Source organism: Ixodes scapularis, unplaced genomic scaffold, assembly GCF_016920785.2.
Source record: "Ixodes scapularis isolate PalLabHiFi unplaced genomic scaffold, ASM1692078v2 PGA_scaffold5__190_contigs__length_132052651, whole genome shotgun sequence".
NCBI lineage: Eukaryota > Metazoa > Arthropoda > Arachnida > Ixodida > Ixodidae > Ixodes > Ixodes scapularis.
This window is the reverse complement of record NW_024609880.1, coordinates 105,659,155-105,675,764: the sequence shown is the minus strand read 5'-3', so window position 1 is coordinate 105,675,764 and position 16,610 is coordinate 105,659,155. Positions and strand designations below refer to the sequence as shown.

General features: G+C 42.7%; 1 protein-coding gene across 1 annotated transcript; it reads left to right on the top strand.

The window, feature by feature from the left end:
- Positions 1 to 591: 591 nt before the first annotated feature.
- On the top strand, positions 592 to 13,519 carry LOC120842716. Its single transcript, XM_040213882.1, has 5 exons — positions 592 to 690; positions 1,800 to 1,963; positions 3,525 to 3,592; positions 6,450 to 6,521; positions 13,338 to 13,519. Exons 1-5 carry the CDS (start codon positions 592 to 594, stop codon positions 13,517 to 13,519), a joined length of 585 nt encoding a protein of 194 aa, XP_040069816.1.
- Positions 13,520 to 16,610: the final 3,091 nt, after the last annotated feature.

The following is a 16,610-nucleotide window of genomic DNA, read 5'->3' as shown; positions in this document are numbered from 1 at the left end:
GCACGGGAGTGCAACAGCTAGCCCGCCACACAAAATAGTTTGTCGTTTGTCGCGTACGAACGTGTTAATCTCCCACACGCTCCCAACAAGCACTGGCTGTTAGGGGGCGGTAATAACAAACTTGTCAACGAAAAATAAATAAAACTTATTTTAAAAACATCGTGCAGATCTATTTGTAACCTCAGCGTTTCACTACCGAATACGGAGCTGTTCAGGAGCACCAGATATCAGTTCTATTTCATGGAAGAATGCATGTTATATTATATTCCCAGAGCTACTGAATACTCTAAGGTTTGACAGTCCTCTTTCAAAAGTAAATATATTTTATTGCTTTTTATGTTCTAATGGCAGTGCATTGAAAGTTTAAAAGGTAATACACAAAAGAGAAAGCATTCAGCATTACGAAAACCCAGGAAGATGCTGGGTTAGTTATATACGGAAGTATTTTCTTTTCATAAAAATGCTTAAACTAACCAGAAACCGAAAACAGCAGCGTATGTATGCGGTCAGATGGTAAGGCTTCGTAGAATAAAAGTGCAAAGATGAAAAACTGAGATTACGGGAAAAGTTCAGATTTTAACCCGAGTTATGATGCTGCGTATCGTTTCAGCTGTGACAGTATGTACTATTCTGGCCGCGCACATACCTTCGAAGGCGCTCGGAGCTACTTTGGCAGAGGGGCTATTTAAGGTACGGAATCTTTAAGCAATTTGTATGGCTTTAAGAGGTAATCAATTTGTAACAAATTACACATATTTGAGCCAAGCGAACACTTGTTAAACAAACGCAATTATAAATAAAAAGGTAGACCTTAGAACTTGAATGTTTTTTTTTGTAATTATAGCTATAACCCCACATATGTGTCAGTCCGCGCCTCCGTGAGTCCGGGCATACCTCATGACACTTGGATATTAGCCTAACCAGTCTCGGTACCATAGAACCATATTCAAAACAAAGTACACAAGTCCTTGTAATTAAATATTGTTGATGTCGTGTTAAAAATTCAGGGAAAACTCATCCTACCTCTTTCGTATTTAGCAGAGCGAGCACCGGAGAGGATGCGACCACCCGTCCAGTGTTCATTCTGCTCAAGCGGAAAAAGGTGGGAGGAGCTTCGCTTTAACTCTTAACTTGTCACCGGCTCTAGTTCATGCCAATACGTCTCCTGCAACAGTTAATTTCACGGATACTGTCTTCTACTGCAAAGTGAGGTTGTAGAGGACAAGAGAACGGTGAAGGTATTTAATGTTCTTCACTCCCTGATATCTCTACAACAAAACATTTAAAATAACGCATCTTATATACATTTTATGCATTATAGCATAGAACATTAAAAATAAAATGTGCTGACAGCTTTTTTTTTTTTTACTTGTGGACTTGTTTTGGGTGTTCGTAGCTCGTTCGTCTCTTGTTTTAACGTTGATGAAAGCGGATAATTTTGTTACTTTTTTGTCTTTTCGTTGTAGTGGTTTCTGTTTTTTTTATGTTAGTCTCCTTGTATCCTATGAGGCATTCTTCTTGTTTAGTTTCAGCAAGCTCCAGACCTTCCCGATGTTACGGAGCGTGCTTATCCTAAGGCCTCGGTGCATGTAGTGCTCTTGCATCCCCAGTCTGGGGTTTCTGTTTACTGTTAACTTTCTGCAGCTCGTTCACCCCCTTTTATTTTGTTCATTTCGAAACTTAGTTTATCATGATTTCAAAATAAGCGTTAACCCTGAACGTTTTCTGCGTAGTTTTGTTTATTTCATAATTGTGATTATCCGGAAAGTGACAAACACTTTTTGTTCTTATTTCCACAGTTTTTTCAAGCTCTTGAAGAGAGAGACGTTGTTTACACCACTAAGGCTTCCTACCAGCAGAGACAATCCCGAGTAGACTGCGTGATGCGTACTAAAATAAGTTCAGACGACAAGGTAGTAAGAATGTGCATGCGAAGTGAAATAAACAGCCTACGACTAAAACCGTATGTCACGATCCTTAACCTGCAGAAGAGGTCGAAAACGTTATTTTGGTGTGCTTAAATATCCAGAAACTGGAAGAGACACAACGTGCTCGCACATTCACTCACTTTAAAGGTCCCCTAACAAGAAAACAAATATTTTTTTTAAACGGTCTGGGTGGGACATGCGGGTCAAAAAATTAATTTTATGGGGAAAAAAAAATTAAAGCAATATTGACGGCGCGAGACGCGAGTTTGTCGGTACTCACTTCCTGTCCATTTGTTTTCTTTATCGGAATTTTGGGCGGATGGAGAAGAGGTGGATCGGCTTCATTTTTACGTTGAGGTGGGAAGACCGAATGACCATCTTGTTAAGCGAATGACCATTCTGTGACGTAATGAACTTTGCGTGAAGTATTTCAAATAAATCTCTCGCCGTCAATTTCGCTCTAAACTTTGTCTTTTTCGCATGAAATATATTTTTCGACACGCGTGTCCCAACCAAACTGTCTAAAAAAGTTTTTTTTTTTCTTTTCAGGGGTTCTTTCAAGGAATGGTGAACCGGGATTCGGATTTCAAAAAACAATGCAGGAGATGTAGGCGGGACGCTACAATCTCTACAACACTACTCGTAAGGCGATATCTCGAATAGACGGCCGTATTTTTGGAAAAAAAGGTCGAGATTGAACCAGGCCGACGAGGCGCGCGTGACGTCAAGATATCTTGTTTCCTCCTCTCTTCGCTTCGCCCCCTCAAGGCGGCAAGGCGGAGAAGACGCGAGGCCGTTCCCTCTCCTTCTCGAAGAAACAAGATGTAAACTTATGTCTCATATGCGCCCGCTTTTTTTTTTTTTAATAGACGGTCATCCGTTCGATATATTATTGTATGAGTGATGTTTTGATGTTTGTAGCATCCCGTTGCACGCTTTTTCCGCCGTGCTTTGTGGAATCCAGATTTATATTGTTCCCTTCTTCCATTGATCTAACAAATCGTATCCAAAAGCTTTTTTTTAGCCTGTAGGATTCATTCGGAACATTTTGAGAGCGGGTATTTATGTATCAATGTAGCTTTCTTTAGACCACGACCTTCGTAATCTTTACCTCCCCAAAGAGCAACGGCAGGGACTGTCAATGGTGGAGCGCAACCACCTGAGTGGCTCCGAGGCAAGGCGCCAGCCTGCAAATTCCCCCACGTGGCGCGTTCGAATCCCGGCCAACGTGCCCGCCAGTCGAGAGGGACCTGTGCGCAGAAGGCGCCGTGTAACTCAGATTTCGGTTGAACGTCAAAAATTGCCGAGGGTCGAAAAAGAGCCCCAGCCGTCCGCTGGGGCTCTCCAGATACTCTTCGTTCGAAGCCTCCTGCGTTGGTTTGGCACGTAAAACCCTTAAATTTGTTTTTACGATGAAGTACCTCGCGCAGCCGTTGAAGCGTTCTTTGCTACCACCTGATTGCTGCTGATTACTGCGTACCGTTCTTGGGGAAGAAGTTACAGGAGCGTAATCTGCTTTAGCGCGGCGGAAGCAGGAGAACGTATCGTTAGTATCGCAGTTTCTAACGCGTGCTCTACGTTCTATACGGAATGTAGGTTTCTTGTTAAGATCACATATAGACGAACCAAGAAGTGCGACGTCGTCACTGAGGGGTGGAGCAGCGGTGAGTGACACAACGAAACCAATGATTCTGAGGCCCGGAGCGCTAAATTTTCTGCTCTATGTGTCTAGACTAGGTTATGCTCAAGGATCATTTACAAGATGGTAATGCTTTAAACTCCAATAGTGATTCTCTGTGAATATACACAATATGCATTTTGTCTGAATGACCAATTTGGTTCAATTCCGAACAGACTGAATTTTAATCTTTATAGAGTGATTCGAATATACGATGAAAGCTAGTTTTGCTAGGAACGACTGAAGCCACACAAACAAGCAAAACCGCCACAATGTTCTGAAAACAAAAGTCACTCCAAATTCATTTCATCGATTTTGCCCTGCTTCCGCGTTTTTGTACGATTCATGTTTTGTCTTGAAAGGGATATATAATACGGAGTGGAACATATTCCCTTTGGATAGAAGGTATTAATTTGTATAACAATGTATTTCTACGTAAAACCCTTTGGTGACTCAGAATAAATTCTATACGATATCCATATATTTATTGCTTAATTAGTTTGACACTGGTAAAAATCTAACTTCGTAAAAAAGAGTATCTGGAGAGGTTTTTGAATTTAAAATATCTCTGAAGCCCTGAATGACGGTAACTTAAAAATCATCAGAGCAAATGTTCCTTTCAGCTTTATTGTTAGGAGCGAAGTAATTGTGAGTTAAAAATTCGCAGGGATCTGTTGTTTAATTGCGATATCCAAGTTCAGGAGACAAACATCTAAAAATATAATGGCTACTTTAACTCATTTTATTTTTAACGTGTTTCAAATTCGTTTTAAAAACATCTATGCCATTGATTGTAGAGTTTATATTTACGGGACGCGTCAAACACCACATCATTATGAGTTCGAATGAGATTCCGTGTGTATTAAAATCGTGTATTATATCATTGATTGATATTTGGAAACGCCTCTAAATACGCCTTTTATGGGGGGTCAATGATACTAGAATCCCAATTTTCGATCGTAAAGGGACGACTTATATTTAGCATGTATGGCAGGTACACAATTCTAAGGGACTCCATATTGGTATGACATAATCAACTACGATTGTTTATTTAATCTATTATAAACGTTTTTATTGGTTTGTTGAGAAATCAAGAGGGCGACTACGTCATATTTGTATCGTTTCTCGCCAACTAAAAGCAAGCACGCTACTCCTAGTCCCGGTAAAACAAGCAGCTGGTAGGACACCTTACTTTTCAGTCCCCAGTCCACTCCCATTCCATTCCCCAGTCCACAGCTCCGTAACGCTTTGAGGTTTGCCCAAAAAGGGCACACGGACACATATACCCAAGTGGTCAAAGTGAACGTCACATCTACAGACGTGCGTTATACCTTCTTATATAATTATTATATTAAGAACACACACACACACGTACGAGAAACCAGGAACCGAAGGCTGGGCGTGTGTAAGCCATTTTTCTGATTGCTTGTGTACACCTTTTTCACAAGGGAGCAACCATCTTGCATGTCATCACTTCTCGCGTGGAAAGTCAAAGCATCGTTTTGATCCCTCCACGTCGCTGGAAGGCGTTTACGAAAAATGGGAGATGGTCACACATTTTTGTTTTACCTCACCTATATTTTCTCGCATATTTAAGGTTGATATGTTTTATTTTTTTTGTTCCGCATACCAGATACGAAACCCACGCGACTGAGGACGACAGAAAACGTCTATATTTGACGCTCTTAATATATCAGAATTAGAGATAAGCAACTATGGTCACTGACAGATTAAGAAACTCAAAACGTGGCGAGTCTCGAGTTCTATCTTCGCTTCCCGGCCAAACAAATTTTGGCATTAGCCGGTAAGAACACCGACGAACGAATAACAAAAGAAGAAGCATAAATATAATAAGCCACGTCTTGTGTCTCTAAAAATGTCAGTGACTGTAGACTATGAAGGGATGTAAATGAACGGCACGGCATCCCCACGGAGGAAGTGTGACGGAGGGTAGCTCCCATTCCAGACGTCGTGAGATGGCGGAGACTGAGAAGTGCTCCAGGAACTGTCTTTTTCCGCGAACACGTTTTTCAGGGCGCGATGCACGCGGCTGTGCCTTCGGGCGGAGCCCTAACCCCCAGTGCCCCGGCAGGGAGATACCCGAAACCCGAATGGAACACCTGTCCCCTTTCTGGCCTTACCGTCCGGAAGACCATTTTGGCCTTTCTTACAGTGATATTTAGATTGGTGGACTTAAATAAGAACACTACAAGAAAGGAACAAAGATTAAAAATACAAATGAATACATTAAAGACACACTAATAAAAATATAACGCACGCAAATGGAATTTTGTTAGTAAAACGCGGATTACTCAACAAACGTCGGAACACAGAGGTCGACCCCTAGATGTCGACATCCGGATGGGCGACATTTTTACAGAGTGACTGGGCCCGAGAAAGTGGTGAAATGTTGCATGGTAAACGAATATTTAAAAAAAAGAAAAAAACATGTCTGGTAGAGCGCGAATTTGCATAAAAGTTCGTTTTACAACGATACTGACACGAGAAACGCCTGCGATACAATACAAATGTTTGTGACAGTGTATAAGCTATTCTTAAGTCGTCTACACTTGACCAAGCATTGTCGCAGACCTGGATGCCCCCAAGGCGCATAAGATTATGTAGCAATTTATATTGTACGTATTTTAGATAAGTGTCTAAATAAATAATGGAATGATATGACATTAGACCCTAGATAATGCTCAGTGTTCACCATGAGTTCATTGATTATAGTATTGTCTTATGCACAGAGGCGAAACGATGCGTAGTAATATTTTAATTTTAATAATATTATTAAAATAAAGTGGAACTTTTAACGAATCATAATTTTTTTTTTCCTACAGGCAAATATACACTGACCGTCCATTTTGTCGGAGAAGCGTGCGTTGTGTATTCAGTCAAAGAAATGCCACCATGTAAGTGCAAGTAATTATAAAGGAATAAAAGTGATGGGCAAGCAGGTGACTCTCGAGAGGAATGCAAGGTTCCTTCTATTTAAGATTTGTGTGTGTTATACCAAAAACGAGCAATTAGCACTGGTCCGAGTTATTCTCAACATGGTATCTGAGATCAACCTTTAAGAAAATAAATGCCACCTTTAGATTGAAATCCCGACAGAATGATTCCAACCGCTCTCATTCCCGAACACATTACCCAAAATGATTGTTTGATTGGGGTTTAATGGCGCAGCAGCGACCAAGGCTATAATGCGCCAACAACTAGGACTATTGCTTAATCAAGGTTGAAGAGAAGAAAGAGCTATAGTAGCTTGTAATTTAATAAAACAATGATCATGAAAGTACAAGCGCATAAGATGTAGCAATGAATACGATGAACTATTAAAATTATAGCTGGTCCAGGAGTCTTGTATCCTTAAGAAAGTTGAAAACACATTTGTGTGGAATCAACGGCTAATCGCTGAGTAAAAGGGCGAGATGTAATGGTGCGTGCTCTTGGTAAACCTTAGCAAAGTGTCTGTGGCGTTCTTGGTCATACAAAGGGCATACAAGTAAGATATGTAGGACGCTTAACGGAATGTAGCAGTGTTCACACTCCGGAGCATCCTCCCCACGCAAAAGATGCCCATGGGTAAGACGGGTATGACCAATTCGCAGTCGGCACAAAACCACCTCATAAAAACGCTCGCGGTGTCGTGCACTCTCCCATTCCTGAAGTAGTGGTTTTACTGCGCGCAACTTATTGTTTATTTCTCGTTCCCATTCCTCTTGCCACTTGCGTCTTATGGAAAATTTCAGAGCATGCCTATAGTCTCTGTAAGGTATTTTCGACAGGTCGACTTCTCGATCCTTAGCAGTACTTGCTGCTCTGTCAGCATCCTCATTTCCGGCAATTCCGACATGTGAAGGAACCCAGCATAATATTATTTTCTTCTTCCGTTTTGCGGCTGAAATTAGCCTGTTCCTTATTTCTATTACAAGTGGATTGCGATCATTTCCCACTCTGGCAAGAGCTCGTAAAGCACTAAGTGAGTCGGTGTAAACAATAGACTTCTGAAGGTTTTGTTTGAGGATCTTACCTGTGGCGAGGAGTAAGCCATAGAGCTCTGCCGTAAAATTACAGGCACTATCATTTATTCTCCGGACAAGCTGCATCCCAGGCCCGATCACTGCGCAACCCACAGAGGAATCAGTTTTACTACCATCAGTATAAAAACTTATACAGTCGTGATACTGTACTTGGAGTTCAAGGAATTCTTGCCACAGGACTTCGCGAGGAGTGTCTTTTTTGCTATATTTCGTTAGCTCCAGTTCGCACTGAATGGGAACTAGGTTCGAAGGGGCTGCCGAACTCAAACACTGTACAACTGGAGGCAACACGTCCAGTCCTACAGACTCCGCAGAATGGCGAACCCTCATGGCAAGAGGTGGAACAACTGAAGGCTTGTTACTGAAGGTTCGCTCGTAGCGTATTCGTTCCATGCAGTGTAAGGTTGGATGGTTAGGAACCGAGCTAATTCGCATAAAATATGTGAAGCCCAGTTCAGATCTTTTTTTTCTCCAGAGAGAGCTTGTTTGCTTCTGCGTATAGACTGAGAACAGGAGATGTTCGAAAAGCACCGGTAGCAAGCCGCAACCCCTGATGATGAGCAGGGTCCAGCATTTTGAGAACCGATGTCCGGGCAGAACCATACACAATACAACCGTAATCAAGTCGGGATCGAACGACCGACTGATAGATACGCAAGAGACAAAGACGGTCGGCACCCTAGGACACATGCGACAGGACCTTAAGTATATTAAGCAATTTAAAACATTTAATATTCATGCTCTTGACATGCGGAACAAAAGTCAATTTGGAATCAAATATAAGACCTAAAAACTTGTGTTCAGTTTTTACTGGGATAGGAACATCACACATAGTCAAAGAAGGTTCGTGCAAAACTCCGCGGCGACGTGAGAAACTCACACAGACGGTCTTCTCAGGAGAAAATTTAAAACCGTTGACATCAGCCCATTTGACCAAGATGTTGATTGTGAGCTGGAGCCGACGTTCAAATATATGGATGGATTACAAGACGATACAGAAATCTGCAGATCATCGACGTACAGTGAGTACTGAACAGATGGAGCTATCGCGCGGACAACTGAGTTCATCTTCACAATAAAAAGAGTGACGCGAAGTACACCACCTTGAGGTACTCCATTTTGCTGCGTAAATTTTTTAGAAAAAGTTGTCCCAAGCTTTATGCGAAAAGTGCGGTTTTGGAGATAACTCTGAATGCCACTTAACATTCGGCCCTGTACACCTAAGCTGAACAGATCCTGCAGTATGCCATGACGCCAGGCTGTATCAAATGCCTTTTCCAGGTCAAAAAAGACAGAGACACAATGCTGCTTATCTACAAATGCCTCTCGCACAACAGTCTCAAAGCGAACTAGCTGGTCGACCGTGGATCGTCCTGAACGAAAGCCACGTTGGTGCCTGTCAAGAAGATTATTACTCTCCAAATAAAACATCAGCCTTCTGTTGATCCTCCTTTCTAATGTCTTCGAAAGACAGCTAGTTAGTGCTATAGGCCTGAAGCTGGAGGCGCAGGCAGGATCTTTTCCTGGCTTTAAAAGGGGGATAATGACGGCAGCCTTCCTGGAATATGGGAAAAGACCCTCGACCCAAACTCGGTTGAAAAGATACAAGATGAGCTCTAGAGTAGATGGATGAAAGTGCTGAAGCATTTGATAGTGGATACCGTCCGGTCCAGGGGCAGTCTGTTCGGATGAATCGAGAGCCATCTGCAGTTCGTGCAGCATGAAAAGAGAGTTATAAGGCTCTTGCAAACCACCGGTCGTAGGCACAATCTTTTTTTCTGCATGTAGCTTATGCCGCCTAAATGATTGCGTATAGTGTTCGGAACTAGAAACAAATTCGAAGTGCTCACCAAGAATGTCAGCCTGTTCGTCAAGGCTTGCAGGACATATTCCATTCCGGCACAAGAGTGGGGCAGAGAAAGCGCCATAGGAATCCTCAATTTTATGCACGCGGTCCCAAACTTCCTTTATAGATGCACTACTATTGATTGAAGAGGCATATCCTCTAAAGCTTTGCCGCTTGGCTTGTCTTCGAATAAACCTTGCCTGGGCCCTTTTTCTTTTAAAACCAATCAGATTACTTGAAGTAGGGTAACGCCTAAAGATACCCCATGCACGGTTCTGTTCCTTTTTTGCCTGGCGGCAGTCTTTGTTCCACCACGCCTTCGGCCTTTTTGGAAGATGCGAGGACGTCATGGGAATGGCGATGATTGCGGCCTGTAATATGTGTCGAGTGATATGCAGAGGGACATCATCGATGGAAAGATCATCAAGTGATGAACAAGCTAAAACTGAAGAGTCTGTAAATGTAGCCCAGTCAGCCCTCTCAAACTTCCAACGAGGGGTACGCGTTTGAAGACCAGCAGGAGGACTGTTAAACTCTAAAACTATTGGAAAGTGATCACTTCCATATGGGTTTGGGATGACCCTCCATGAAAACAGCGAGTATAGTGAAGGATGGCAGATAGAAAGGTCGATGGAAGTAAAAGTCCTGGTCGCTGAAATAAAGTGTGTGGCTTCTTTAGTGTTAAGTAAGCACAATCCCGTGGAAAAAAGAAAACGTTCAACAAGTTCTCCTCTAGCATCCCGTTTACCATTCCCCCACAATGGGTTGTGTGCATTAAAATCGCCTAAAATTAAGTATGGAGCCGGGAGCTGACTAACAAGATCCTCTAGCTCTTCGTACTGCTCCTGGTATCCCCGTGATATGTACACTGAACAAACAGTAATCACCCGGTCTAGCAGTACCCGGCAACCACAGCCTCAAGAGTGGTGTATAGAGCCACTTCGGTAGATAGGGTTGTGCGCTGGGTAACTACAGCAGCACCACCCGACGCCACAGAGGAGTGCAACCTATCTTTTCTAAACACTTGATAATGGCGGAGTAGATTTGACCTAGTTTCTTTAAGATGCGTCTCCTGCAGACAGAAGGCAGCAGGGCGGTGTTCGTCTAATAAAAAAGTGACATCATCATAATTACAAAAAAGCCCACGACAGTTCCACTGGAAAAACAGAGACATGGTGAAGATTAAAACTGGAGATTAAAATTAAAATTATAACTGGCCTTTAGGACACCGCAAGATAACTAAGTGAACTCTTGCTTATGATTCATTTCTAAAGGGACTACGATCCCTTTGGGGGCAAAATTCTAGGAAGTTTATTTTTCTTTTTCTTTTCTACGACCTGAAAAGGTACTGATGACTCAGCACCTGAAGGGACCAGGTCGTCGTCAGAGGGTGGCACGCTCTCATCCATCATTTCATCTACTGACTGCTGGCTTGCGGTCGAGTATGCCTCGTCCAGCTGGCCAGGCTTTCGAGAGCTGGTCGAGGCGAGAGTGGGCAAAGCCTTGCCTCGGCCTGAAGAGCGAGCAGACGACGAGGGTGTCCGCTCCAGCTCCTTAGAGGAGGTGGTCTGCGACGGACCCTCTTTAGGGACCGAGGGTGGTGCGAGAGGCACCACCCCTGATGCCTTTGGAGGTGATACCTCCTTTGGTGCCATGGTGTCCATTGCCTCCTTTAAGAGAGGCGCGGCAGCACCATTCAGGCACTGTGAACCTTTCGGCTCCAACGACAAATGTGGTCGTGGAGCCGACCTTGGGGGGGCAGGGGGTGTTGGTGGGGCTGCTAGGTCTTTGGGACAGGCCTGGGTTCCCACCGAGGTTTTCGGTGACACGCCCCCTGTGCGTGTTACCGTAGCGAAGGATCCTTCCTGTAGAAAAGAAAGTCGCTTCCTGGCCTCAGGAAACGAGATGTTTTCTTTTACTTTGAGGGTAATTATTTCCTTTTCTTCTTTCTATTTTTTACACGAACGGGAGTAAGCGGCGTGTGGTAGCCGCAGTTGACGCAGTGTGGTGGGTTTGCGCAGTTGTCCGACGGGTGATCATTCTGACCGCACTTGGCGCACGTGGTCTTGCCCCTGCAGCTCTGGGCACTATGGCCGAACCTCTGGCAATGAAAAAATCTCCTGGGATTCGGCACATCTGGCCATACTCTACAGTTTAAATACCCAGCCTTGATTGACTCGGGAACTTTGCTCAACTCGAAAGTCAAAATGACATGTTTTCTTTTGATCTCCTGCCCCTCTCGACGAAGGGAGATTCGCTTTGCAGCGACAACTCTTTGGTCACTGAGGTCATTTACGAGTTCATCTTCTGTACTTTCGAGGAGGTCATCTTCAGAAATCACACCTTTTACTGTGTTCACTGTCGGTGGGGAGTGACTGTCACTTTATAGTCAGAAACTGAATTTAGTAATAGGAGTGTTGTGCACTGTTCACTGGTTTTAATCTCGATGAGCAGATCTCCGGATGTCATTTTTTTGGCAGAGAAGTTCTTTCCAACAATGGGCTCAAGTGTATTGGAAACAAGGAATGGTGACAGTTTCGCCAAAGGTTTCTCACTCTCAGAGTGCATCACCAAGAATCTTGGAAATTTTTCTGCAGATCTAGTAGGATTAATCGCAAGTACTTCGGTGCGGCCCCTTTTGGGGGGCCGATTAAGAAAGGTTTTTTGTTTAGTACCCATAAAGAAGGGAGAGAATTTCTGTGCCCCGGGTGCACCACCCACCACGGAGCCCAACACGGGGGTAGGCAATGTCTCATAACAAATATGGCTTTGCTGACAACATTACACTACCAGTGCTGCCCAGGCACTATAACCTAGTGTGGATCCGGACAAGGGGTCTATCGCCACCAAAGGTTAGCCCTTGCCGCCAAAGAAGGTGAAAAGGAATAAAAGAAGAGCAGAGAAAAGAGAAACATAGGAGGAGATAGTAGGAGTGGCGACTAGACTGAATCATCCTGGCCGGGCCTTACCAGGACTCCCGTCTACGAGAGCGGGGGCCGAAGTGGTGTATTGCCTCACCCGGGGCGCCCCGAAGGGTCCAAACCTACCCCGGGCTCGGCTCAACCACCAGGATGCCCTTTTCCCCGGACACGGGAAAGCCACGCACAGCCAGACGTGGGCGGGCGAACCCGCATGGCTTGGGGTCCGTGGAGACGCCACTCTCCAAACACCTGCTTTCACAGGTGCCCCCTGCGGGGACCCAAATAATTTCGACTTTCTTCTGCTGGGGCGAAAAGATAGAATTCTTTTTCATTTAGTTCTTATTTGACAAACTAAGTGGAAGTAAATATTGTTCGACCTTTTTAATTATCAAATAGTTAAGTATTCCCGCGTTTTTATGTCACAAATTTCCAGGCTTCGCTTTATGCTTTTTCTTTCAATCCAAAGAGTGCGCAATGTTTCCCATTCTATTATTTCTTCGTCGAAAATTCTTAATGCTTTACGTCATCTATAGAAGTACAACATGGAGAAATATTGAGCTTGAGGAATTTGTCAGAATTCGCCTGGGACTTTTGTTATCACTGACTGAGTTCCAGTCCCGGCCAAATACTGGACCAGCTATCGTTCCCAGCCTGCGCTCAACGTTGGCCTTCCTTACCTGACGTAAAAGTATTAGTGCAGTGGCCTTGCTGTTTAAAAAAAATTAGATACAACAAGCCCGGGCGTTTATGTTTTTCAGCATTGAAATTGCTAGAAGAGATAACACGAAGATATCTTTATCACTACTATACCTTTGCTTTGAATGGCGTTTCAAGTTTGGAAAATATTACTTAAAATTGAGTGCCGCTAATTTACTATTTATTTACCGATTTTTCTTTATATATGTTTTTATATTTCAGTGACACCAGGCAAGAGAGCATGTGGTATTTGGCGTAAAAATATTGGTTCTACTGTGCCGGATGACGACGAATGCCAAGGGAACGCCACTCAAGTGTGTGGCTCACAATGGCGTTCTATTTCGAGTCGTGACAAGTGTGTCAGAGTTCCAACTCCTGAGTGCAAAGACTATCAAGACACGTGAAATTCGCTAATTATTGCACTCGGTTTTAAAATAAACTCTTCTCAGGACGAGAGGAATATCAGGATAATAAACGATTTTACCTGCACGGTTCCTAAGACTCGTTTGGCTACATCTTGCAATTTCTTTGGAAAAATTACACAAGCTTGATCATGCTGACAAAGAGTGTTGAGTCCAGTATATGTTGGGCAAAAATCACGAACTTCGGAGCGCAGCTCTTCCTCACGTTCCTGCAGATTCCACAGTTGCTCTCAGACCATTTGCTGAGCTTAGCTCGGTTGATATATCAGTCTAAAAATCACTTGGTCGCGGTTTCAATTTCCGTCGTATCATCCTTGTTATGTCTGTTTGAAATAGGCCCTCAAAAATGCAAAATTGATCTCACAAAACATTTACTTTCGCATGCCGGCAGCCCTCCGAGTAAGCAGGGAGCAAATGTTCACATACAGGGTATCACAAAAGAAAATTTACACTGTCTTTTTTTACCACAAAATAAACTAGGCATCGCCGAACGCTCATTCTCCGCTAGAGGTCACAACCAGAAGCCAAAGTTTCAGCCCGATCCAATAACTTAATTAAAAGTTATAAGTGAGTTTCTCAAAATTTCAATGGAAAAATCCAGACCATTTTTGCCCGTTTTAGGTTTCTGGTGCCATTGAGCCCAGTGTGTTTGAAAACTCCGTCGCCCGCCATTTTCCCATTGAAATTTTCAGTAATCACTTATAACTTTGGATTAAGTTATCGGATCGGGCTGAAACTTTGGCGTCTGGTTGTGACTGCTAGCGCTACCTTTGGGCGGAGAATGAGCGTTCGGCGATGCCTCTTTGCGGCAAAAAGGACAGTGTAATCTTTTTTGTGACACCCTGCATATAAATTAGATAAGCTTCGTCGTATGTTTAAAGCATTATGCGAGTTTTTTTTTACAAATTTGTTTTTAACAGTGTTGGTCAGAAATACTTCAAAAATATTTGCGAATTCAAATAGTGAGATACATCTATATAAGGCCCAAAATACAAATACTTCGATACATTTGTCTTTTATGCACCGGGATATCCCTGAGATATACTTCTGCAAAAACGGCGAAAAAGTATTCCGGGGTACAGATGCAGATATTTAGAGATAATCTGTTCCCGAAAGGGGCTACGTGGGGAGGGTGTAGTTCGTGATGAATACAAACGGTAATATATGCTTGTGCTCCTCTTTGTGTTATTTTATGCATATCCCCTTGGCTAGAAAAAAAACAAAAAACAACATATCATTCCTGGTAAACCACAAAGTTATTGAACTCTAAAGACTGAGTGCCGGGCTTGACAAAAAGCGTCTGCACGAAATAAATCCTATTCTCCCGTAAGGGCGCTATTCTACCGTCTTATGTGCTTCTGAGTTACCCCTGATGTGGGTGGATTTAACTACAAATCTGTACCTTTTCTACACTCGACTCCTTTACAGTGTTCGCTCTACTACAGTGCAAAAAGTAGAGGATTTGCCACAGGGGCTTCTTTCGTAAATCTTGAAAGTGACCTTCTTTCAACCAGTTCTTTTCTCAAATGTTCATGAGTCTTCAACATTAAAAAAAAAAAACAGGTTTAAAGAAGGTTTTTTTTTGAGAATTACAAAATAAGTTCCGCTCACAGAGACTTCCACTTTTTCTAATTTAGTAGAGCGAACTATATTGTAGAAATATGTTATAGGGTGGATTCATATTATCAATTCTGAAGCACCTTGCACCAAACATATTTTTATTTTTTAAGTTATCGTAAAAAACGGCAACAAATGTGACGAGATACCTAATTCTGCCAAAGTATCGCGATTCAACCGATACATTATAAATTATTTAACTGCTGGGATACAAATACGTTTTTCAGATGTATCTTGATACAGAGATACAGAGACTCGAAAGTATCGCTAAAATACTATCGCGATATATTTGTATTGTGATACTGCCAGCTCTTTTTTTTAAAAAAAAAGGTCCTAAAAGCTACTTTAACGCGGTTCGTGATGGTAAGATATGCGGCCAGGGGACAATTGTCGCAATAACACTCAAGTGCTGTCGAAAATTATTAAATGGACGAGGAACTCATAAAGTTAGCGGGAATACTGTTCCTTTCGTTAATGGTGTGGCGGAAAATAATTGTCTTACACTCGTTACGCAAGTAATGTACGAAAATCGCGTGTGGATGTTTGTTACGTGTCTGACGTAAGGTATTGATTGCAAAATTTGTGAAACGACAGACTGGGTCATTCACGAAGAACAATTAGAATTCCGTGTTTTGAGATAAATCCGAAAAAAATTGAAAAAACATTCGGCGGTAAATTTTTTGTCGATTTCGATTTATCCGAAAAACTCCGAATTTCGAGGTTATACCGACAAAATGAACAGCAAAAAAGAAGGAGGTCTACAACTAAACTTTATAAGAGCACAATTTTAGTGATCTTGAAGAGATCACGCTCCAGTTTCCTGTGAAAATGAGAATTACTGACAAAAAGGGGTTTGCTTTTTAGCACGTCGAAATTTCTTTGGGTCAACGGGTCATGGTACCCGGACGGTATTTATTATGTTTTCGAATTTTTACAGTTTACGCGGTAAAATAAACTGCGAATTTTAAAGGGTTGGGAATCTAACAAAAATAAAATTCGATAAACCCCGACTCCCCATCGAAAAATAAACTCCGAAAAACATTCTCCGAATTTCGCGAGAAATAAACTCCCAAAACACGGAACCCCAACAATTCTATTTACACAATTAGTCGATTAGTCCTACGACGTCTCGACAGAAGGTCCATTCTAGATCGTCGACACAATTTGGTGCTCTAACTCATCACGAAATTGGGAACAATATACTAGTTATAGAAAAAAGCGCACGGTCTTCGTTTGCACGGCCTCTAGTTGTTCGTGTTTTCAGTCCAGGGTGAAGAAACTATGTATCGCGGAAAGCTAAACCTTCGTGAGAACATGAAGTTTGGATCAAAATATAACTGAGAAAGACAAAATTTCTTTGAGCCGTCGTCCACCTACAGCTGATATCGTGAAAACAAAAACTGGCGTTGCGGACACGTGTGGAATTTATACCAGGGAAAAACGCTACTCAGCAATA

Coding starts and splice junctions, on each gene's coding strand:
- LOC120842716 (XM_040213882.1), top strand. CDS start 592: ATGCTGCGTATCGTTTCAGCTGTGACAGTATGTACTATTCTGGCCGCG. Junction 1,964..3,524: donor AACAGCCTACGACTAAAACC/GTATGTCACGAT, acceptor TACGGAATGTAG/GTTTCTTGTTAAGATCACAT. Junction 3,593..6,449: donor CACTGAGGGGTGGAGCAGCG/GTGAGTGACACA, acceptor TTTTTCCTACAG/GCAAATATACACTGACCGTC.